Genomic DNA, 23305 nt, shown 5'->3' with positions numbered 1-23305 from the left:
GCCTGCAGCTTCAGGCCCAAAGTAAACACAGTGGTGTCTGAGATTGAGGGCCATGAGGTCACCACGGATACGTGATGACAGCCCAAGTCAGAGGCCTGACTCCTGAGGGGTCACCCAGTCTGCCTGCCAGGGGCCTGAGGCACATAAGGAAGTATGGAGGGTGAAAGAGTGAGTGCTGAAAGTAAAGAATGTGAGCACTTACTCTGTGGATCCATACTTAGGCTTAGCTTGTGTGACCTGTGTTTGTAAATCAGCAGTGCTCTGTATACAGTAAAATCTATTTTATTATTTCCTTTAATTGGTTGTATTGATCTAAACCTACAAAGGGATTAAATTTAATACAGGTGGATTACAGATTGTAATATTTTGTTTATGCCTCCTGGTCCACCTCGTGCTCCATAAATAGTCCACTCCTCCTCATGGCAGCTCGGTGCGGCAGTGACAGCGTTAAAGACGCTCAGCCAGTCTCCACCTTTTATGTAAATGCCAGTATGAGTGAGTGGGACCCGAGGCGGAGAGAGCGCTCAGTGAATGGAGTTGGGGGGGGGAGTTGCCTTCGCGGATGTGTCCCTGCGCTCACAAGAAGGAGGTGTTGGTCTCTTGTCTCCAGCGTGTGCATCTATTCGGAGGACAGGAACGATAGGCTGCCTTTCGGATGCGAACGTGCAATCATGTCACGAGCGCCGGACTGTGCAACGAGGACATCTGAATAATCCATACAGGCGATAAGCGGACTCTACAGGAATAAAGCAATGGGTGGCCAGATAACGCGAAATGCCTTTTACGGTAAGAAATAAATATTTCAGGCTGCATGTGTCTGTATTAAAATTGACGCTCTATTGTTCAGGCCTATTGTGTTTAATTCATAATGCTCTGAGCAGTGGCTGTGTTATCACTATCAGGTACCATATTGCCACTATAGCTTATTCTTCGGTCACAGTTACGTCACTCCGGCAATTAGAATAAGGGTCGAGACGCGCAGCTGTGCTCACTTTTGGTTAATGCGATGCAACAAACAGGATGTCACCACCTCCTCGCGCTATAACCGAGACCTATGTCCCATATTAAAGTGTTGTGAAGTGTCTTTACTGTGTGGGCTCATGTCAGTTTCAGTGAAGGATGGAAAGTTGCGGGGTTTCCCTCTGCTCTGCTCTGCTCTGAGCTGTGGTGTGGTTTCCCCCTCATTAATAACGAGGCACAGTGTGTGCAGTTGTCCTTTAGAAAATCAATACATTGACTCCCTGTTTCATTATGCTGCATGGTAACAGAAAGGTCGAAGCAGCGTGATTTATTTCTTGGAGCAAAACAGCTGACTGTATTGAAAAAAATGCAAAGTATTTGGTATTGATTGGGTCATGAAGTAGGGGAGTGTTTGATTTTTTATAAAGTGAGGAATAGACCTCAGGGTGTTGTGTGTGTGGATACTGAAGGCTTTGAGTGTGAGGGGCTCCCAGTCCCCTGATGAGCAGGGGAAGTCAACAGTGAGGCTGCTGTGTAGGTCCACGGATAAAATGTAGGCCAGCTTCAGACCTTTCTGTTGTTTGATGCTCCCTGTGGTGATGAACAGCCGTATCCATCGTCATGTTTTTACAGTAAAAGTAGTCCTCTTGCTACTCTTTCTTCTTCTCTACAACAATCTAAGAACGCAATGTCAAGCAGGAGATAAACAACGCCACTAGTATACTTCTATATTCATGCTATGTTACTATAAAAATTAATATTAGAATGCTATTGTTGTATAAGATGTTACATAAGAATATATCTTCTTGATGTATAATTGAACCTATGGGAGTTTAAGCTAAGTCCCTGCTCCTACAGCGTCGTCTGGTTTTGACCACCTGATCGTTCTAATTAAAGCTCCAAGATTAATCCAATTAGTTAAAGAGGGACAGACTAAGACAGCATGAAGAGGAAGCAGCGCCTTCTCTCTGGGATCAAGGTCAAACACCTCATAGAAAATTCAAACACAATATTACCCAATTGGCTCACCATGTAAGTACTAACATTAAACATTCCTAGTTTATATAAAACCTCTACAGAAATCCCTGGGGCTTAAAACATGGTAGGATCCTACGGAAGTAATAGTGATGTCACTCTGTAACAGTTGGCCAATTTTCGATACCATTTGCTATCATTTAGGTGTAGCAGGTGTGTATTTTGCATAAAACCGCTGAACTCTCCCTGTGAGGCTATTTTCAGATAGAAAACTGAATCCAGATGGATCAGTGGTATCTGGCTCTCTTATTTCTAAAAGTATTTGTTGTCAAGACAAGAATCTGAGCAATGTATTTGTGTACATACAGTAGGTAAGCCACGTCTAAAGAGCAGAGAGAGATTGAAGCTGTTTTCTTGCCACACAGTTCTAATGGGATTGGGTTGTATCGTAGCTACTTGGCTACTCTAAGTCAAGCCTATAAGATCATCAGTGACTTCTCTGCATACAGAGTATGAGCTGCTGCCCTCTGGTAGGGGACTTAGGGCACATTCACACCAGGACAGTGTGGGGGACTCGGTTCAATTGGGCGAAAAATGCCCGAAAAATTTCATTTGGTTCAGTTCACTTTCACACTGCATTTTTTAAAGCGAACCAAACCGCCTGGGCAATGTCACACAGTACAACAGCTGCTCGTTTGGGGGCGGTATTGCCCAAAACGACCACTGACCAGGAAGAATAAAAGCATAAGGAAGAAGAAAACCTGGCTCATTGATTGGTCAGGACCGCAACTTTGGTACGGTCCTACTGGACTTTGGTTCAATGGATAGTCCATTTGCATTTTCCACTGTAAGCAAACTGTACCAGGGTTCACTTGCAAAGTGAACCAAGACCCCCAGTTTTCAAGCGGACTAGGGTTCACGCATTTGGTCTGCACCAGAGTTCGAATGAGCGTTCACACCACTTCAAATGAACCGAACTATCCATGGAAGCGGACCAGGGTTCGTTTAAAGTGGACCAAATAGCACCAGTATGAATGCATCCTTAGAGTTCCTCGTTCCAGATTGAACAGATTTAAAAGTTTATTCATACCTCTGTCTATAAAGCTTTTAAATATTAATTGGATTATGACAATTTGCTGATTTGCATTTTTGTATTTTTAGCATATAATGTTATTAATTTATCTTTTTGTGTTTCTTATTGCTACATTGGATATGAAGTTGATTTGTCTGTGTTTTATGTTGCATGTTGTATTTCTATGGCTGCAGTATGGGTGTGGGGCCCATGACAAATTTCCCATGTTGTGAGACATTAATTTAATCTTGAGCTTGATCTTGATCTTAATGTAAATAAGCGAGGAAGCCTCTACCATTTTGTTTACAAATGCAATTGACCATCCCTTTATGTTGCCAAGTTTGGTGATTCTACTGCTGTTAACTGTGTATTAGTTCATCTCTGTTCTCCTACGTGCAAGACATCCATGACGTAGCTGTTGCACCTGTACCAATTATTTTTAGTGCCTCCCTGAACTCGTTAATTACCGCTATTAATTGCACCTGGGCACAGCCACAATGCCTGCTTAGAAACAGCCTCTTACCTTACTGTCAGGTTAACCCACACCAGTGTACTTTTGTCTTGTTAACATTTCCTTAATCTCAGAGCTCATCGGCTCTTGTCTGATGGCGATAAAGCTGGGGGCAAGGCCAATATTTCAGGCTGTGGCCAGTGGATATCTTGGCTAAGACTTTGTCCTCCAAGAGCCAGTAATTTTGGCTAATCTCTGTAAACAGATATCTGCATATGAATGCAGTTGTGTTAAAACAGCTAATAAAACATGAGATGATTTACATTCTGCTTCTCCAAACAGACTGTTTACCTGCTGTTCAAACTTGATTGGTTGACATTAGTCAGACTACAAACCGATTACAAATGGAAACCAGAATGTTTCTGATACCAAAATTTTGTCCCATTGCGTAGAGAGTATAATTCTGTCAGTGTCACATGATGATGATTTTCCATCAACTAATATCTCCACTACATATTCAGTTGCATTGTTCACATACATGTCAACGCATGTGCATTGCTTGAACTCCATCCATAACTTCATTAGCATTTATTATTTGACTCTTAAGGTAAAAATACACAGCAAGCTGGTTATTATTGCCATGTCTTCTCTCTGTACTTAGTCCCACTTATTACATCACTTATTGGGAATGAAATCAGTAATTTGACACAATACAGTATTTCAATAGAATCTTATTCTAGAATCTCTCATTTAAACTTCATTCATAGTGATGTGCAAAGTAACATGCCTGTAACCATGACTACAACTATTATTCTCAAAAGAAGCTGCAATCAGAACAATAAAGATGTCATTTCTTGATGTTTTTCAGCAAGATACTGAGCGACTGACCTAAATTGTCCCTGCAGAGTGATTTGACCGGATGTGAAATATCCATAGCAACAGCCAGTCATTCATAACCATGCATAGTTATTCATATACAAAGGGCTGCTCAAAGCTTTAATAGACCAAATAGAATCAAATATTCAGTAAAGCTGTGTGATAATCATCGCTAACTTGTGTTTGCAAGTGAATGGAAAAAAAGTCTGTTAGTCCAGTGAGAAGAAGAGTGGGTTAACATTAAAGTACAAGCGTTGCTATGGTGACCCACAGCCATTGATAGAAAGCATTTGATTGCTTCTGCTGCTTATTTCTGGAACTGAACAGATAGAGGAGAATTTAAAAAATCAGATATCATATTTGAACCTTTCCAGTGATGTTTACCTCCATATTTGTGCTTTTGGGAGATGCAGCTGGTGAAGAACTGAAACTACCTTAAGTGAGATCTATTATTCAGAAAACTGTCGCCGCTACTCATTACATACTCACTGTTTACATGACGGTAAGAGAAAGGTGTGACTTACTGAGGAACAGATTATGCTTTCTAAAGTTGCACCTCTGCAGGCTGTTGTTCTCAGGTGTGAAGCATCAGAGCACATCCAAACAGTGTTTGCAGAGTTGGTTGCATAATTGAGTCTGCTGAGTATGTGGGAGCTCCACTTCTGTGCTCCCGATTGACTGAAAGTGGGCCAGTGTCTGAGGCTGCACAGGCTGATTCGATGGAGCGTCTGGCTCCACTCGATGTGAATTGGATTCTGTATCCAAATGCAAAGCGGGGACAGAGCTGAGGAGACATTTAACAAAGTTTCTTAGCTGCCTTGGATCAGATCGGATCACAGTAATATCACGGGATATGCCTCAGGTTATTGAACGCTAAATAAAGGCATCTGATATTTAATACAGCATACAGACGACCAGCTGCCTTCAAAAATATTTCCTTTTTTATCACCCCTTTCTCTTTGTGTGAAGGAGAGCATGAGCTAGAAAGACAGAGCTTCAGTCAGGCTTGAACAGTTGCTATGGAGTGACATAAACACATGTCTCAGGGTCAGGTGGCATTGTTAAGAGTGCGTGTCAGTGCCGTCCATATAATTCTTACTTCCTCCGCCTCAGCCGTGTTTTCTGAGGCAACAGTTGGTTACCTACTCAGGGGGTAGCTAAGGATGCACACATATACATGTACACACAGACAAATGTGCAACCCAAACCTTCCTTTGTCCAGCAAGCATTAAAATCATTGTGTGTATGTGTCTGTGTGTGTGTGTCTGCAACCAGCCCTTTCATCCTTATCCTCATGACAGGTCACCTTCAAGGCAGCGCCCACATAATGACTCCCAGCCAGCGCTGAATAGCATCTTGCCTGCTTTCAGTCAATACACACTGCATATCATTACGCCTCCCCATCAGCCTGCTCTCTTTCACTGCCAGAGAAGCATCATTGGATTACATTGTGCTCCACTGTATGCGGCCTCGCCATATTATTACTTATTGATTACTGTTGTGTAATCCTGCTTGTGAAGAGAATGCTGTAATAGCGGGAGGACTAGTGGGCCGTAGTGGATGATGTCAGCCGAAATTCATCATCTCTGTTGTCTCACCTTTCACTGCCAGGTCATCGTGGTTTAAATTATTGATAGTGCGGTGTCTCTACAGTGGGGTAAACCAGGAAACTAGATGTTCCTTTAGGTATAAAGACTAGTCAGTCTACTGCTCATAACTGTATTTTGTAATATGTATTTGTTATTTTTGTGTGTTGTTATGCAATACAGTTGTGGTGAAAGGACTGATGAACAGAAAATTTAAAGACGTCAATTCTGATTAGCAAATAAAGGTATACTGTGCAGGAATTGTCGGTTATTGTAAATCAGAGGTGTCAAACTTATGGCCCATGGGAGCCAAAACCAGCCCACTGGATGAACCTTGCACACCTAATAGTGATGCACTTGTGAGGGTTAAGATGTGCCAGGTTTCAGGTGCAATTTCTTCATGTAAAATGCTGCTTCAGAGGTTTTTCCACCCCGACCAGAAAACAGTTCTTTTCTTCCACTTCAGTTTGGTGTGGTGATGTCAGGACTACTACACAGGAGTGGACATGTACAGGAAAATGCACATGTAATGACAGTGAGTTGTCGACCAACCAAACCTGTAAATGGGTGTAAATGGGTTAGCGTTTTTATAACAAACTTCTTGGACGTGTTTTGGAGGTGTTAGTTATTTTTAGGATATAATGCAATGGTTTTACTGGTCCGGCCCACCTGCGATCAAATCGGACTGTATGTGGCCTGTGAACTAAAATGAGTTTGACACCCTTGCTGTTAAGAAAGAGAGAGAAAGAAAGAGAAAGTAAAAGCGAACCTCAGATTCACACTCCATCGCTATATTTGCAGTTTTTCTGGCACAGTGTCCATGATTTTTGTTGCATCCTCTTGGATGCATGGAGTACGGCACCCTGTATGGCACCTTCTTTTTCAAGTCCTGCGCACTGGGCCCAGAAATGTCCTCACCATAGTTAAATTAGAAGAATATAAGATAACACAGGCAGAGTGTCTGCAGATAAACACACCACCACACACTTCTCGTGGTTCGTAATTGAGAGGGATTAATGTTGCATGAGTCTATAAATTCTTTTCTTAGGAATATCCTGCATAATATATCTTTAATCATGTAAGCCCAAGGCTGCAACAAACAATTATTTTTGATTAATCTACAGATTATTATCTTGTTAAATCGTGTGCTCCATAAAACATTAAAAAACAGTGAAAAATGCCCAACATTAAATCTGATGTAACGTTATGTAAGACCTTGGAACGCAGCATATTGTCGCATTTAATTAAGAACCATTAATAGCAGAAGAAAATTTGTATTAAACACAGTTTTAAAGTCATTTTCTCCTACTAACCCAACATTTAAAGTATAACCAAGGCTTGAATTTGAAACAGGCTAAATTAGGTCCCATTCAGTCATCCTGTCATTAGAAGTTCTTTGGAAGCTTGTCTCTTTCTTTCTTTCTTTCTTTCTTTCTTTCTTTCTTTCTTTCTTTCTTTCTTTCTCTGCCCTCTCCTTCTCTCCTCTTGCCTCTACATGTTGCCTCCTCTCTTCTTGCTCCTTGTATGTCCCTCCCTGAGTTGTCCTGTCCTCGTCCATCCCTACATTCAATCCATGTCCCCTGTATGTGGCGGCCTGCTACAGCAAAACTTTGCAATATGAAGACATCGCTTTGGGAAATTCAGAGGAAGTTGTGATTGACATTTTTCAGTCATAAGACTTTTCTGTTTCACTGCAGTTCAAACTTTATGGGCCAAATGATTGATCGGAAAAAGAAACGTTAGACTAATGATCTGATCATTATTAGTTACAGCCCTGCAATAAAGCAAACACAAAAGATCTTAGCCTTTTCATTGGTGATTCAGACCTCTGATTCACCACCAACAGCTTATTTGTTTTGCAATTTAAATAGGTCTAACGTGCTCATACACAGCTGTTTCTTCAGTCAGAAAAGCAGCTGCAGCAATGAAAACTAAGGCATGATTAGGAACGGGGACATCACCCCACATAACCAGCAACACACCTAGCCACATCTATGAAATGTCGTGACAGGAAGTTGCCATGAAAATGGCCACAAGTCCTCTTACCACAACACAGCAGGGCAGGTTGTTGTCAGAGGACCTGACAAAATAACAACTATTAAATCACCATATTCTTGCTTTTGTTGTGGGAAAACTGCTCCAAGCAACAACAGCTTGAGTTTCAACTGAATTTACATTGGTGGCACTCTGTACAGTACATTATTTTGTGATTCGGTCACACACCCTTTCCCACATAGGAGGGAAAGTCTAAATGTTATTTTATTTTACCTGTTACCCAGCAGCGGTTTGTAACTTCCAAGATATTCTAATGAGTCCATATGTCTACTCACTCAGTCTGCAAACAACACATTTGCCTTAGGCTTTGCAACAGACCTGCTGTATGTAAGTAATAGAGCTGCAACCATTAATCAGTTAATGGATTAGGTGTCAAGTACGAAATAAATCAGCAACTAATTTGATAATCCATTAATTGGTTTGAGTATTTTTTCAGAAAAAAAGTCACAATTCTCTGATTACAGTTTCCTAAATATGAATATTTTCTGGTTTCTGGACAAGACAAGACATTTAAGAACGTCATCTTGGGCTTTGGAAAACACTGATCGACATTTTCCAGCACTTTATAGACCAAACAATTAATTGATTTATCAAGAAACTAGCCGACAGATTAATCAACAATGAAAATAATCAGTAGATGCAGCAGTAGTATGTAAACTGTAAGCTGGTGTGTGGAAATGTTGGACTCAGGGCTGCCCCTGACCAAATTGGGGCCCTAAGCGAAATTTTATTTGGAGGCCCCCATCCCAAATGTATCATAGGTACAAAATGACATTTAACTTGACAACCTTTATTGGCAATAACAAATGTACTGTAGATAACAGTAGTTTGGCTGTATGAGTCAAATAAAATAAAAAATTCAACCTGAAATAAATAAATAAATAAATAAATATTAAATAAAAATAACTTCAAACTGAAATAAATAAATAAACAAATCTGAGTCACAAATAGCCATCAATTACTCATCAAAAGAAAGTAACTTCAACCACCTCAATCCCTCACCCTTGATTAAACACTGAAAATAAAATAAAAGAGGGAGACAGGTTTTTCCTATTTAATCTTATTTTGTTATATTTCTCCCTCTCCCCTCTCTGCAGGTGTCCGATCTCCCTCAGCCCTCCGCCTCTCCCACCTTAATTAAACACTGAAAACAGAAATAAAATACAGAGACATTCTTTTCTATTTTCATCTTATTGAGCTATATTTCTCCCTCTCCCCTATCTGGGAGCATCCGACCTCCCGGCCCCGCACATACCCCCGAGGCTCGGGTCTCCCCCTCCGTGGAGCCCACCCGCCCTCCCGTCCCCGCACCTGAGGCTTTTCTGGACGACATGTCGACAACTCTTCACCTGCTGCAGCTCTGCAAGTGCCTGCCAGCGCACCCCTCTTATTGTTCAGATGTCGAGTGCTGTCAGTCATTGCAGTGACACACGGGCGGTCAGGTCTCTTCTCTCCTCCCTCGAGCTGATTCTACGCGCGCCTCACGGTAGCGCATGTGCGCATCCATTGCGCATATGCGCAAATGCGTCCCCTCGCGCAAAATGTGGCCCCCCATGGAAGATGAGGCCCTACGCACAGCGCGTGTTCTGCGTTTAGGGAGGGGCGGCCCTGGTTGGACTTTTGGTTTGCTTGAGGCAAACATTTTATAATTTAGGGCAGAAAGTAGACATCTGTGAGATCATGCAAATTCCTTTTAAAACTTAATCTGCTGCTGGACTACAGATAAACCTGATAAACATGAAAACAATGTCAGGATGACTGAAACTAAAGGGCAGGTCAGCTTAATATGTAGGCTGTTACAGTGTTAGCTAGCATAATGCAAAAAAAGCAGCCATTAAATGGCAGCTAATGTCAAGTAAACAGTTTTAAATTACGGGATCACCTGATGCTGCTTTGACTGTCAATATGGAAACCCCCCATCATGCAACATTACCATAGGCACGCATCATCTATCAATGCATCAACACAAGATTTGTCATGATGTTGCCTAGGAGCACGTCAAGCCCTGAGGTCAACGGCAACATAATGACTGATGAGTCAGTAATGAGTCCCTGTGGGTACCTGTCCCCAGGTAGAATAGCAGCTACAGTTACTGTTATCTGCCACAGTGGTAGCCTCCCTGTCATTGAACCACACACAGCCTATTGGGTTTCACACACTCTGTATCTGCGTAGCATCTGTCACACATCTATAAACGCACATGCAAGGAACTGGAAGAACAGGAAATGTAATACTCTGCTAGCTGCGATGTAAAAGCACCGTATAAAAGCTGGGAGCGTATTGAGCACATAAAGACACCCTGCCTGAGCTGTATTTTTATGCATCTAAGCCTAAATGATAATCTGTGTGATTAATCGTCACTATTACTGTGTGATTCATGAACAGTTGGTGTTACATCAGGCTGGAATGCCATTTTGTCATGAATCAGTGGGACTGAATACATCATCCAGACACTGCTATGTAAACATCATTAAGACGTTGTTTGTCATTGCCCTCCAGGCTTGTTTGTGGTGTTGTAAATGACACTGTCAACAGATCCCGGCAGAGCAAAATCAAATAAAGAACTTAAGAGTAACAATTTACACTGGTAATCTTTGTAAAAGAGGACGTTCACGCTTTTATTTAATGAAATGGTAATGATTTCAATTATTCCAGGAGAACAAAATTATTGTTAAAGCATAACAGTGTACATGGCCTGGAAATAATGCAAAAAAATGTTTTCTTAACAGAGTGTTTTGGTGATGGGTCTTAAGTACAGCAGTACATTATTAATTTACACTAATGGCTTCATATGTACACAGTGATAGATTTATTTGAAATCCAAACATTTAAGAATTTGTTATCTTGTGTCACACCCAACACTGGGCTGCATGCTTTCATATTCCCAAAAGGCTTAAAGAAGTATTTCACTGCTGGAAAGTCTTTTCATAGAACTGGGCCTCCACTTTGTGTCTCCACTTCCTCCTACTTGAGGCCAAATTATTCTAGATACGGCTGCTGCCATCTTGCTTTAGTGAAGTCATTTTGAACCAGAAGCCCTTTTTAGATAGGAATTGTGCAAATTTGCAGGAAAGCCCAATCAGTCTTCTTTCAGCATTGGCAATATAAAAACAAAATCAGGGAGTGCAGCAAAATGCCACCTACCTACTTTTGTTTATACAGAATGTGCCTTTTTCGGGGCAATGGGGGGCGTGAGCAAGTAACAAAACATGTAGCGCAGTGTGTGACGTAAACAGTGACGTGGGAGGGAAGCAGCAGCTGGTCAGTCCTTTGACAATTCTCTCATTAGTTGGCCCGTTCTTCATCATCCCCGTCATTTGAAGGTTAATGACCTCTTCGTTTGTGAGGACAAGGAGGGTGTGCAATTCCTTGTCTCCCCAGTTGCTCATCTTTACAGTATCTGTCAGGTTTGCGTTTCTCTCTTGCTACTAGCTCCTCGCTAATTCCTGTTTCCTGTTTATCCACCGGCAGTGGCTCACACGTGTGGCGTCATCAACAGCTCCTCCCACAAGTCATCAACAGCCCCTCCCGTGGTGGAAGGGCGCCTCATTCTTTTTAAACCAAAAAAGTTCCGCCAATATGCTTTTCCGTGGAAAAAACACGGCCCAACATTCACGGGAAATCTGGCAGTGTAAAAGGGGCTAGAGTTTACATACACGAATCTGACCAATCACAAGTGGCGCCACTGATCATGAGCACACTGATCGGCAACAAGTGGCAACCTCTGAGGCCAGAATTGCTAAAAACTGCAGTTCATTGAATGACCACTTGAGGCTGGCTCCAAAACAGATTAAATCCCTACAGATCCCCATGTTAAACTGCCTGTCTTTACAGCAGAAGTAAACATGTTGACAGCCTAGTACGAAAAAGCTTTTTGTCTCTATAGCTAATTTAAACATTCATGACAACTAAACAGGGGTGAATTATTTTATAACTCACTCTAGTATATTTTATGAAGGCCCAAATTTCCGCATATTGAAGAACAGGGCTGCTTGAGTGACAAGCTGTCTGCAGATAATGTCCTCGGCTTCTCAGTAAGCTCCATCCTTCACTCTTCCACGGCTCCAACCTCTCCTCCAAATATGGTCACTTCTGGCTCCAAAAAAGCCAAGATGGCGACTGCTGAAATTCCAAACTCAAGGCTTTAAAATGGCAGTCCACCAGTGAGTGCCATCACGGTAGCTTTGTCCATGATTGGTACATATAGCTGTCATGAATCAAACCTCCTTTTTATGGCATCAAATAACTAACTAAAACCAAACTTGTAAGAAAAAAGAACACTTGACCAATGAAAATTTTATTTGGCGTGTATGATGATCTTTTAGTTTGGTCTATGTCCCATCCTTTAACATTGAGGGGTTAGGGTTTATGACCTATACTGCAGTCCGTATTTACAAGAACAGAATCTTGATTTATATTTGATCAGCGCTGCCCTGTTTTTACAGTTTGATCTCAGTTTGGTCTGAGTTTAAGAGCCAAAGAGAGAAAAGGGGTTGGATCTCTGTCGATCTACTTGTGTACTCCCTGTGTCTGTGACAGCGGGAGAAAATGCGGAAGTATAATCTGTTGTTGTTAGATCTGTAATCTGTTGAACTGAGACAGGAGCAGGAAGATCAGGGCGTTGCTAAGATAGAGGGAAGTTTACCACAGTTCATTTACACACACTGCCCACATTGTTGTGATACAAAGCTGGTTGCAAAGTATCCCTTTAAATATTTTAGGTAAGAGACAGACAGATCACAGAGACACACAGGCTGTGTGTGTGTCTTTGTGTGTGTCTGTTTGTGTTTTCCCTAAAGACTTCCAGGATGAGCGTTAAGCTAGGCTTTACATAGCAACATGTACTGGCAGTGGGTTGGTATGTGGGCTACCTGCGCTTCTAAGTGCCGCTGCTGTTGTGACTGACTGCTGTGGACTCATCATGTTTCCATGGAGCTAAGTTTAGCATTGATGGTTATCTATGGCGGTGAAGCAGGTCAATGGTATCTGCAAATTCTAGTCAATAGAGAAAGTTCAAAATAGGAAATGATTCTTTATGTTCATTTAATTCACTCAGTATACTTCCATATGCTGGTTTTTTCACAATTTACCACACACTGCAAGTGTTAAAGCGCATTCAGACCTCTTAGCACACATTTTACTGAGCATCAGATAGCAGGTATTGATTATTTGCAAATAATACTTGACCCAGTTTCATGTAATACAGCTTGACTGTTACCTTACGAGACCATTTCATATGGAGAACAGCGTTTAAGGTTGTTTCCCCACAACCAGGAATTTGTTTGCCAACCAGATCCTGAGCAAATATTTGAATAGTTTTCTCCCACCTATAAAACCCTATTTGCATGGTAAACCACTCAGGTGATGGTTGAAGAGTAACGACTACACAACTCCAGATAATAAACACACACACACACAGCTCAGCCCTCACTCACCCACAGTCATCAGCCAAATGAAATGGTAAGAGATTAGCTTACTGCTCCACAGAGATGTTCATTGGTGTATGACAGGTATTAGCCGCACACAAGCCTGTATATTGTTGTTATTAGTGGGATAAAGACCTCTACGCTCCGGGGCAGAGGAATACAAGCTTCGCACCCTGTTTGCTCATAACAAGACATCCTTGACCTTTGGCAAAATGGCTCCTGCGAGGCTGTTAAAGCTGCTTTTTCTCAGATAACACACACAACAACACTGTGTGCACAAACAGAGGTTTCTAAAAGGCAGTTGTCAGACTGATGTTAACAGGAGCCATTTTCAAGCTGTTTACATCAAGGGGTCACATCTCAGGCTCTGTGGACAGGAGCATAGGCTATTCCAGGATTTGTGTTGCTGAGGTAATTGAAGGACTGAGACCAGCCAGTGGGCGTCAGGCTGGTTTGGTTCTTCCGAAACTGAAACTTAAAGGTCCAGTGTGTAAGATCTGGAGGGATGTACCAGCATCTAGCAGTGAGAGCTGCAGATTGCAACCAGCTCCCGGTTAGAATTCCTTTAATGTTTATTGTTCAGGAGGTTTTTACCAGGAGCCGATTATCTGCAAAGGTCTCCTGTTGATTTAAACCCCTAAAGCACATAATAAAGTAGGTTAATGTTACAAATCTGTGTTTTCCAATGCTTTTATCACAGAGGGGCAGCTATGGTGGCCAACGCGAAAATGCCTGTGGCCCAATCTAGAGCCAGTGTTTGGCTTGTCCATTCTGGGCTACTGTACAAAGCAGCAGCCAGTTTGGAAAATGGAAACCCTTACCTTCAGTGGCCGGAAATATTCCAATTACTTTGATTTTTATCAGGAGAAAAGATAACAATAACATCCTTACTCTACAAAGGCTCTTTCCAGTGCCAAAAACACGACCTCAAACCTCCAGTCTGAAACACCTACTACGAACTTAATGCCAACGAAATCTAATCCAGGAAATTTACCCCCCCCCCCCCCCCCCACCCCCAACCCCAACCCCACCCACACACACACACACACACACACACACACACAAGTGAGCTCTGTGCGGCCACAGGGGATGGCTGTAGCCTGCACTGGCTAAACAAACAAAACTGGGTAATAATTGTGGACAGCTGCAAGTGATAAAGTACTGTTTTGCTGGATATGTGATGGATGACATGTTGCTTGATCCTTTTTTTTTTAAAGATTTTTTTTTTTTGCACTTTTATTGCCTTTTATTACAGTGCATCCAGAGATTGATGGGAAAGGGGGAGAGATAATGGGGATGACATTCAGCAAAGGGCTATAGGTTGGGATCCAACCCAGGCTGCTGCAAGCAACTCCATGGGGCAGACACCCTACTCCCTGAGCTAGAGGCCGCCTCCACATGTTGCCTATTTTTGATATTACTTATACTTCTTTTGAAAAGAGTAATGAGCAATAAATAACATTTTTGAGCCTAACACTGTAGGCCTAGCAATAATTTTCTCCTCCACTGTAACATTTTTTAGCTAACAGTAGAATTAGCACATTGCTACCAGTAACAAGGTGTACTACCTGGTATATGCACTTGCAGGGGATAGTTTGGATCTTTTGAAGTTGGGTTGTATGACGTTCTTTATCGTAGTCAGTGTATTACATACAGTAGATGCCAGTCGAGATGGTCCCAGTTTGGAGAAGCAGCCAGGAGACTGACACAGAAGCTAAGCATTGTACTGCTGTGGAGGGGTCAGCAATAAAACATAACAAAGCCACCTAAAAAAAGTCCCGTCAACACTAGTTTAAATGTACACTGTATTTGCAATATTTTCGCTGCTTTACCTTATGACCAGACAGCGATTTTCAACGGGGAACTGAAGCCTTTATGTGGCTCTCTTGAAAGCCAGACTCCACTGAGAAAAATGGCAATTTAACATCACTTAACACAGTAGCTGCTGGTCTACCGCTGGTTTGGGCTTCTGGGCCGCTGGTTAGTTTGTTTGTATTATTGTGTGACTCTGGATTTTAGAAGGGTTTGTTCCAATTCACCAAAGTCTACAACAACACAGTTTAACTTTCTGATTGAGTCAGTGGTGGACCAGCAGCTTTCATGTTTAGCTAGCTAAAATTACTATTTTTGTTAATGGAGTCTGGTTGCTTTGACGAGAGCAAAGATGGCGACCTGAAGCCGTGAAAATACTCTCAATATAGCGTACAATGAAACTGATATAGATTTTTTTTTCAGTGACTAACATGAGTTTTGCTGCTGCCCTGTCCACAGAAGTATATTGCTTAGCATCTGTGTCGGTACTCCTGCTGCTTCTTCAAAGTGGGGGCTTGCTGACAGATGTTTACTGTATATAATACTGTACACTGACTATGGATAAGTATAACCCCACTTGAATATAAATCCAATTATCTCTTTCTTTTAGCTCTGTTTTGCTCTCCACCAACCGCTTAAGGAAATATCTGTCTGTCTCTTTAGCTCCTAAATGCTGCACTATGTTAGATATGCAGTCGCCAACTTTGGCTGTCTGCTGATGCTGAGCAGGTAGCGTACAGTACAACTGGTTTATCAGAGATTTTTTGCTAAAAATATGTCACTGCTGTAGCTGGAAATGAGTTTGAGTGTGTTGAGAGTTAACCATCAAGGTTGTTTTTACTGTGAGTAATTGAGGTCAAACATAAAAACCACACTCTTCCTTTACCGTACATGTTACCTTGAATAGCAGGAAGGATCCAAATGTCACAAAGCACTTGAAGACACTCACACACTCGCATTTTCTCCGGTGCAGCTGTATTACAGGGTATGAATCAGTACATCCTCCCATTGACCTGCAAATACAGTTATCTGTATACCTTTGTTGTTCATGAGGATATTTGGGAAAGAAGTGGATGATCAAAAGAAATGTACCAGAATGATACACATAAACAAAGTAAACTGACTTTCCACTGTGTTTAATGGCTTCTCAGAAAAGCACACACAAGCTTAGCTGCAAAAAGCTACAATCTGAGACTATAAATATCATTTGTTGTGTCTGAGTAAACAAAAGGCATCTGTTGTGTCCTAGCTGATAGCCACAGAGTGAAAGAGTGCGCCGATCAAGACCTTTAGATACGAGGGGTTGCTAAGGAACATGAATTCACACATAGCCTGTTTGCCTCCACAGCAGCTGCGCCTCTTTAGAGCCCGGTAATGCATTCAGCTCAATCTGCCCAGGACCATGTGCACCACATTCAACAACTGCTCTCCTGTGGCTCTGCCTAAGACAAAAGACCTCCACAGTGCTCCTAGGTTGGGGCCAGATTGAACGGCAGACACGCGTACGGGGTGAAAAACTGGAAGGGTCATTACTAGATAAACACAGATGAGAGGGAGAGGACGGAGACAAAGAAAGAGAGTGAACACAAAGCCTGCTGTTTTTTGAGGTCTAGCGGCGTAGTCTTATCAGGACTCCACAGGACATCTGCTGCTGCCACAGTGTTAGCTTTCATCTGTTTGTTTGTCAAACAGCCTCCTGTGATTATGACAGTGGGTATAGAGTGAGTCCAGAGCTCTATAAACTGAATATTAACTGTAGTTTAACTCAGACGTTTACAGTTATAGCTGTGTATAGTCTGAGCACCTGACACAGGTGGGAATTAAGCTTAAGAGCTCTGTAAAACATTGGCAATACTGTTAGAAGCAGTCATATATCTTATATATTAATGCTTTCTTATTTGAAGGAATTAAGTAACACCTGCACACACTCTATGCCACAACAGTTTAATGGAGACCTTTGATCAATTCAATTTCAATCCTACTTGTATCTACCTATACCTATACCTTTATATATACCTACAGTCTGATTAGCTCTATGATGACAGGTGTGGTTAGCCATCTATACCACTCAAGGTGGTAAACAACTGACAACAAACAATTGAATAAAATACATTGAAAGAAAGTGCATAAGGGAAAACAAAGTAATGCAAAGGCTGTACTACAAAATATCAAACATATATTAGTTAATAAAACATTCTATCAAAATTTGTTTCTTTAGAATGAGCTGCTTATATCTATATAGGGACCGGGTCCTCATCCACAGCAACACGTTCTCACTCCTACCTCATCTTTCCACGTCGAGATATGACATGTAAGGTACCCTTGGTGTCTTAGTTGTTGACAATCTGGGTTTCAACTTCAGCCTGTTACATGCATTGTCAGTTTCAAAATAAACGCACCATGTTGGTACAACGCTGTGAATTGGTGTTTTTTCCCCCTTCAACAACACACGCACGTGGTTAGATTTAGGCAACAAAAGCACGTGGTTGGTTTTAGGGGAAACAAAACAGGGTTTGGTTTACAATCTTACCAGAAGCAAACACCAGCCTCCTGGGTGAAAGTCTGTGGTTGTTGGACCAATCCAACACATCATCTAGCCTGGAAATCCAGACCCAAATGTAAAAAGATTTAGGGTCTGGCCATGAGTAATGAAAATGGCCCAACTCGAGGGGCGGCACCAACCATGCATTTGTAAATATCACTGCACGCAATTGGTTAACACTACAACCAATCAGAACAATACACGGGGTAACGTATCCAGAGCGCTACCAGCTAAGCTAACTGGTATTTTACACTCTTGCCGTATCCGGTCGGCAGAACAGCAGTAACGTCCTTCTTGCAAAGGAAAGATTCGAGCACCGTCTTCTGTTCCTCTTTTAGAGAAAAAGCCAAGTCTAACTCGTTCATTGTAGCGGCCAAAGCTGTTTCAAACAACTGGTGTTCATCCATAGCCATCTTGGGGTCCATGTCATTGGTTCGACAGCCCATTGGTTCGACATCCCATTAGTCCGACTGTCTGCGGTGCTGAACAGCTCGCGGCGCACGTATGGTGCACGTATGGTGCGCGTATGGTGCAACCGGCTTGAGGTGGAGCAGGCTCACGGCTTATGTGTTTGTCACTTTCTTTTTCATTTTAACCCACACCATGATCTTTTCCTAACCCTAACCAAGTGTTTTTTGTGCCTAAACCTAACCAGACCTTAACCACAGGGCATCATGATGATTTCGGAACGGACTTAGCAACAATGAGTTTAATATGGTTGGAACAATGGGCTGTCAAACCAATGGGCAGTTCCCGCCATCTTGCAATGTTTACTGACTGATTCCGGACTTTGTCGTTGCAGCGCTGTCGTCATCTGTTTAGCTCGCCTCTGGCCCGCCTATATCAGATACACCGATGTGATTGGTGCAGCTCGGCTACAAGGGCATGGGTAATGAGCATCATTACTGATTGCCAGAGTGACTCGCTGAGCAAATTCAAATTGTGTTCTTGCGAGAACTCTGGATTTCCAGGGAACACATCAGGGTCTAATGCCGGAAGTCACTAACCAAGCACTGGTATTTGACAACTTTGGATTGAGACCTTTGAGACTAGATGTCTACAGAGATCCCCATGTTGCACCAGCTTGTGTCTTCAATAGTCAAGAATGAACAAACCTAACCCTGGCTCCAGATACACCATCCACATTTTTACATTTTCTTGCAGCTAGTGTAGTTAGCAGCCCCCAGCAATGAGCAGTGAACACTGCTTTGTAACATGAAACTTTATTCAGTGTTTCTGCTGGTTTAAATCACCGGTTCTGTTTATTTTGTAGAAGAAGAGACCTCTGCTGATAATTCAGCTCCTGGTAAAAAACCTCTTAAACAATGAATACAAAGTTTCAGCTGGTTGCAATCTGCAGTCCTCACACTAGATGCCGTTGCACCTCTCTAAGTCCACATAACCTTTGAATACATTAAATTGGGTCTTAAACACCCTTCTAAAAACTAGTTTAAAAATCCAAACAACAGATAGCCTTGCACCAACGTGATGTGTGTATAATTATTCTCCCTCAATACTTTTTCTCATGGATAGGTGGCCCAACATTTGGTGCTGTAACGTGTCCAGCATAGCTGACCAGAGTTTGGTTGGAGAAAAAAATCAGGTAACTGATACGTCAGGGTAAACATCGGGTTTTACTGCTGTTTATATTGATGTATCAGTTCCTCCAATTGGAAGAGGGCAGTAAATCATAAGAACTGTGTTTTTCTGCAGTGACTCTGCCCTCTGCTTGGATTTTCCTATTGTCTTCTTGTTTTCAGACATGCATCCCTGCAGCACTCAGGTGAAGTCGGGGCTTTATAAACCAGGTGCCAGAGCATAAGCAGCACCCAAGAAACACAGCACCAAAATAATGCATTTATAGTGAGGCAAAACGCCAAACAAGAGGGAACTCGGCATTGGCTTTTGCTTTCACTTTTGCTTGCGACCATGTTTACAAACAGTAACCGACAATCCCGCATAGTATACCTTTAAGTGGCAATCACGGTTGCTATTGCTTGGTTTCTGTAGCCTGCTGGATACAAAATATCCAGGTGAGAAATGTGGATCACCAACTGGCGTAAAATTAGACCGGACAAGTTGAGAGCAAGTGGGCACAACAGAGAGGTAAATTAAACCACCTCACTGCAAAGTACTGGAATGCTCAAACACAAATACTGAAACTTCTGGAAATCATTTAGGATCACAGGATGATGATATATAAGAAATTGAAGGAGTATCAGATGGTGGAATTTTCTGGATTCTCTGTCAAAGCCAAAGACTTCAGCTCGCTCTCAGAATACTAATTCGGATATTTTAATCTGGTAGCTCTGGAAGATCTGTGAAATAGCTCCAGTACATGTTCTTTCTAGTAGCTCCTTAAGTGTTGTGGTCATACCCCCTCAGACACACTCACCCAGACTCCATTCAGACAAGTTTACTTGCCATGCATCTAATTATCAAGTCGGTCAAGCCTTTCTCTGCAAGTTGGAGGGCAAGATGAAATTATTTGACTGGTTAGTATTTATTGAGCTACGATCTTTTCTATGCAAGAATGATGTCTTAATGAATCAATTTGCCAAATAATGGATCCTGTCATTAATATGTATGTGGTATGTAATACTGCATTATGCTGCCAGACAGTGCAAGGCTTCTACTTGAGACTTGTGTAGACAGATGCTCAACTGAACGGCTCTCAGTGGACATGGACCATCTTATCATTTTGGATTTCTAAAGGGCTGTTTGTCTGGGAACAGTTCAGTATGTGAAAAACTGAAGAGCATAATTTCTGTCTTGGACATGTGTTGCAATCTAGACGTGCACGGAGATTTGCTTTTCACCCTGTAGGGCCCAAAGTGATTATGGCTGATTAGCTTATTACTCCATTGCTCACAAATAATCAACAAAGAAGCCAAATACAAGAGCTCAGAAATCTTAGATTATGCAGTAATATCTGATGTTATTTTCTGTGATGCAAAGCTTTTCATCAAATTTGAAACAACAACATCAGACACTAATTACAGTGACTAAACCTAACCTCCTGCTCCTAATTAGGACTCTTTTGTTTCATAGTAAAGCTCAACCCTCTCTGTGCTTCGCTCTCCTTTTGTTTCTCTCTGCCTCAGACTCCCTCGGTGGCCCGTTCCCGTCCACGTCACACAGATGCCACCACAAACCCAAGAGGTGCCTGCCCATCCAGTGTGGCAGCGTTGGCGGGCCCCTTCCCATCAGCCCACTTCTGTTCCATCCAAACGCCAAGGGATCCCAAATCGTCATGGACCTCGCCCAGAAGACAGTCAAGAGGCAGGCCAGTTTCTGCAACGCCATCACCTTCAGCAACAGGCCCATAGCGCTCTATGAGCAAGTCCGCCTCAAGGTATTTGATGTCAGAATGGAGGTCCTAAAAGTAGGGGAGTCACAACTCTTGTTTTCTTTTTTTTTATCTTAGCTTGACCAATAAAGCCACATTCTGTCCTCTTGTTCCCAGATTACTAAAAAGCAGTGTTGCTGGAGCGGGGCTCTACGTCTGGGCTTCACCGCCAAAGACCCCTCCAGGATAAACCCAGACAACCTGCCCAAGTATGCCTGCCCTGACCTGGTGTCCCAGAGTGGCTTCTGGGCCAAGGCCCTGCCTGAGGAGTTTGCCAATGAGGGCAACGTTATCGCCTTTTGGGTAGACAAGAAGGGCAGAGTTTTCTACCGCATTAACGAGTCCAGTCCCATGCTGTTCTTCAGCGGAGTCCGCACAGCTGAGCCCCTCTGGGCACTCATTGATGTTTACGGTCTGACCCGCGGAGTGCAGCTGCTAGGTAAGATGGTTGAAGAAGCATAAAATGCAGAACTGAATTACAAAACAGGCAATGAGGGCGACTGCCTTAGGGACCCAGATCCTCTGGGGCCCTAAAAGCCCCCCATTCACTGTGTGACAATTAGTTTGTGGTAATTTCATCAACTGACTAATAATCGTAAACTAAGCATGAAGGGGTTTAACAGAATAGTATGAAAAACAGGGTTTATATAAGGATATGTTATGGTTATACTCCAGACTATTTCTTGACTATTTCTATGGCTAACTACATAGGCATCGGAATCCCGCGAAACTGTGTGACAGTGTGTGAGGCTGTGGATACTTTACCATTTAGCGTGTGTTCATGCTAGAGAAGTAGTAGCAAACAAACCAAAAGTGTTTGTACCTGCAAGTTTCTGAATTGCAAGAATAAAATGACAAGATACACACAGTTTTCAACTCTACTGCTGGACGATAGAGATCTCACTTGAGCAAGCAAATTGTCAGAAATTTGAGCTTGTAGTAGGTCCAGGAAAATGTATTACCAGATGATAGTGTTTATTACTGCTGGGTCGCACTTACTGGAGCCCCACACAGAGCATCTTACATGCTGTAATCACTTTTTCTTACTGTGTGAAGAGGTGACTGTTTGGTCTAGCTAGCTTTGGCCTTTTCTTCCAGTTGATTTGGGGAGTTTCCAGACAACAATTTTGATAAGTGCTGCAAATTCTTCAGCTCAAATAGATATGGTCAATCATCAAAATGCAATGACTCACAGTGCTTAAAGGATCACTTCAGTATTTTTCAACCTGGGCCCTATTTCCCCATGTGTATGTGTGCGTATGATTCATAGGTACAGCTAGTTTTAAAACTGGTTCAGTATTGAGGGAGGTGGATGCAGCCGGGAGCCGCAAAACAAGCTAAAATGGTAACGGGGGCAAATGTGTCCCGTATAAGTTTGTGCATTAAAAGTGCTTTTTTTCTCCACTGACCGGTTCAGATCGCCAGTGCTATCTCTGTAAATAGCATACTAAGCATTTGTCTTACCTCTGGGCTGTGTGACGTCATTTCGCGAGAGCTTTGCTTGTTGCCGGAAGAAAACAGAGCCATGCTGAGCGCCGCTCAGAGTGGCGCTGGTTGTCCTGGAGTACAGTTGAGAGTTTTACTGCATTGATTGAAAACAATGGATCGTGTTTGTGCTTATCCGAATTGCAAGAACAGGATGTCGCGCAAAACCCCATACAGCTTTCACAGGCTGCCTTTGTCGGACGGCGAGATGTTGAAGTTGTGGCTAGTTGTGCTACAAATGGATGCTAACACTCCTGTCCAGACACTGCGCCTTGCAGACCATCGGGTCTGCAGTGCTCACTTCTCCCAAGATGACTACTGCCAGCCGAAGAAGAGAAGACATCCAATCCCGAAACACCTCAAGAGTAGAGAGAGCTACAGACACAGTGGAACAAAGCTCGTGACGTCACACAGCCCAGAGGTAAGAGAAACGCTTAGTATGCTATTTACAGAGATAGCACTGGCGATCTGAACCGGTCAGTAGTAGAAAAAAAAACACTTTTAATGCGCAAACTTATACGGGACACATTTGCCCCCGTTACTGTTTTAGCTCATTTCGCGGCTCCGGTTGCATCCGCCTCCCTCAATACTGAACCAATTTTAAAACAAGTTGTACCTATGAATCATACGCACACATACACATGGGGAAATAGGGCCCAGGTTGAAAAATACTGAAGTTATCCTTTAAGATAATCCATAATTGCATTTAGTCCTTA

The 23305-nt window shown here is 42.5% G+C and overlaps 1 protein-coding gene across 1 annotated transcript in view; it reads left to right on the top strand.

The window, feature by feature from the left end:
• The first annotated feature begins 507 nt into the window (after positions 1-507).
• Positions 508-23305, top strand: part of neurl1aa (neuralized E3 ubiquitin protein ligase 1Aa) — a 59833-nt gene continuing 37035 nt past the window's right edge. Inside the window, exons 1-3 of the mRNA XM_049567404.1 lie at positions 508-786; positions 20860-21110; positions 21222-21543. Of these exons, the coding sequence (XP_049423361.1) occupies positions 753-786; positions 20860-21110; positions 21222-21543 (607 nt within the window). The 5' untranslated portion in view covers positions 508-752. The remainder of the gene's footprint in view (positions 787-20859; positions 21111-21221; positions 21544-23305) is intronic.

This window comes from Epinephelus fuscoguttatus, linkage group LG3, assembly GCF_011397635.1.
Source record: "Epinephelus fuscoguttatus linkage group LG3, E.fuscoguttatus.final_Chr_v1".
NCBI lineage: Eukaryota > Metazoa > Chordata > Actinopteri > Perciformes > Serranidae > Epinephelus > Epinephelus fuscoguttatus.
This window is presented reverse-complemented; position numbering and strand designations above follow the sequence as displayed.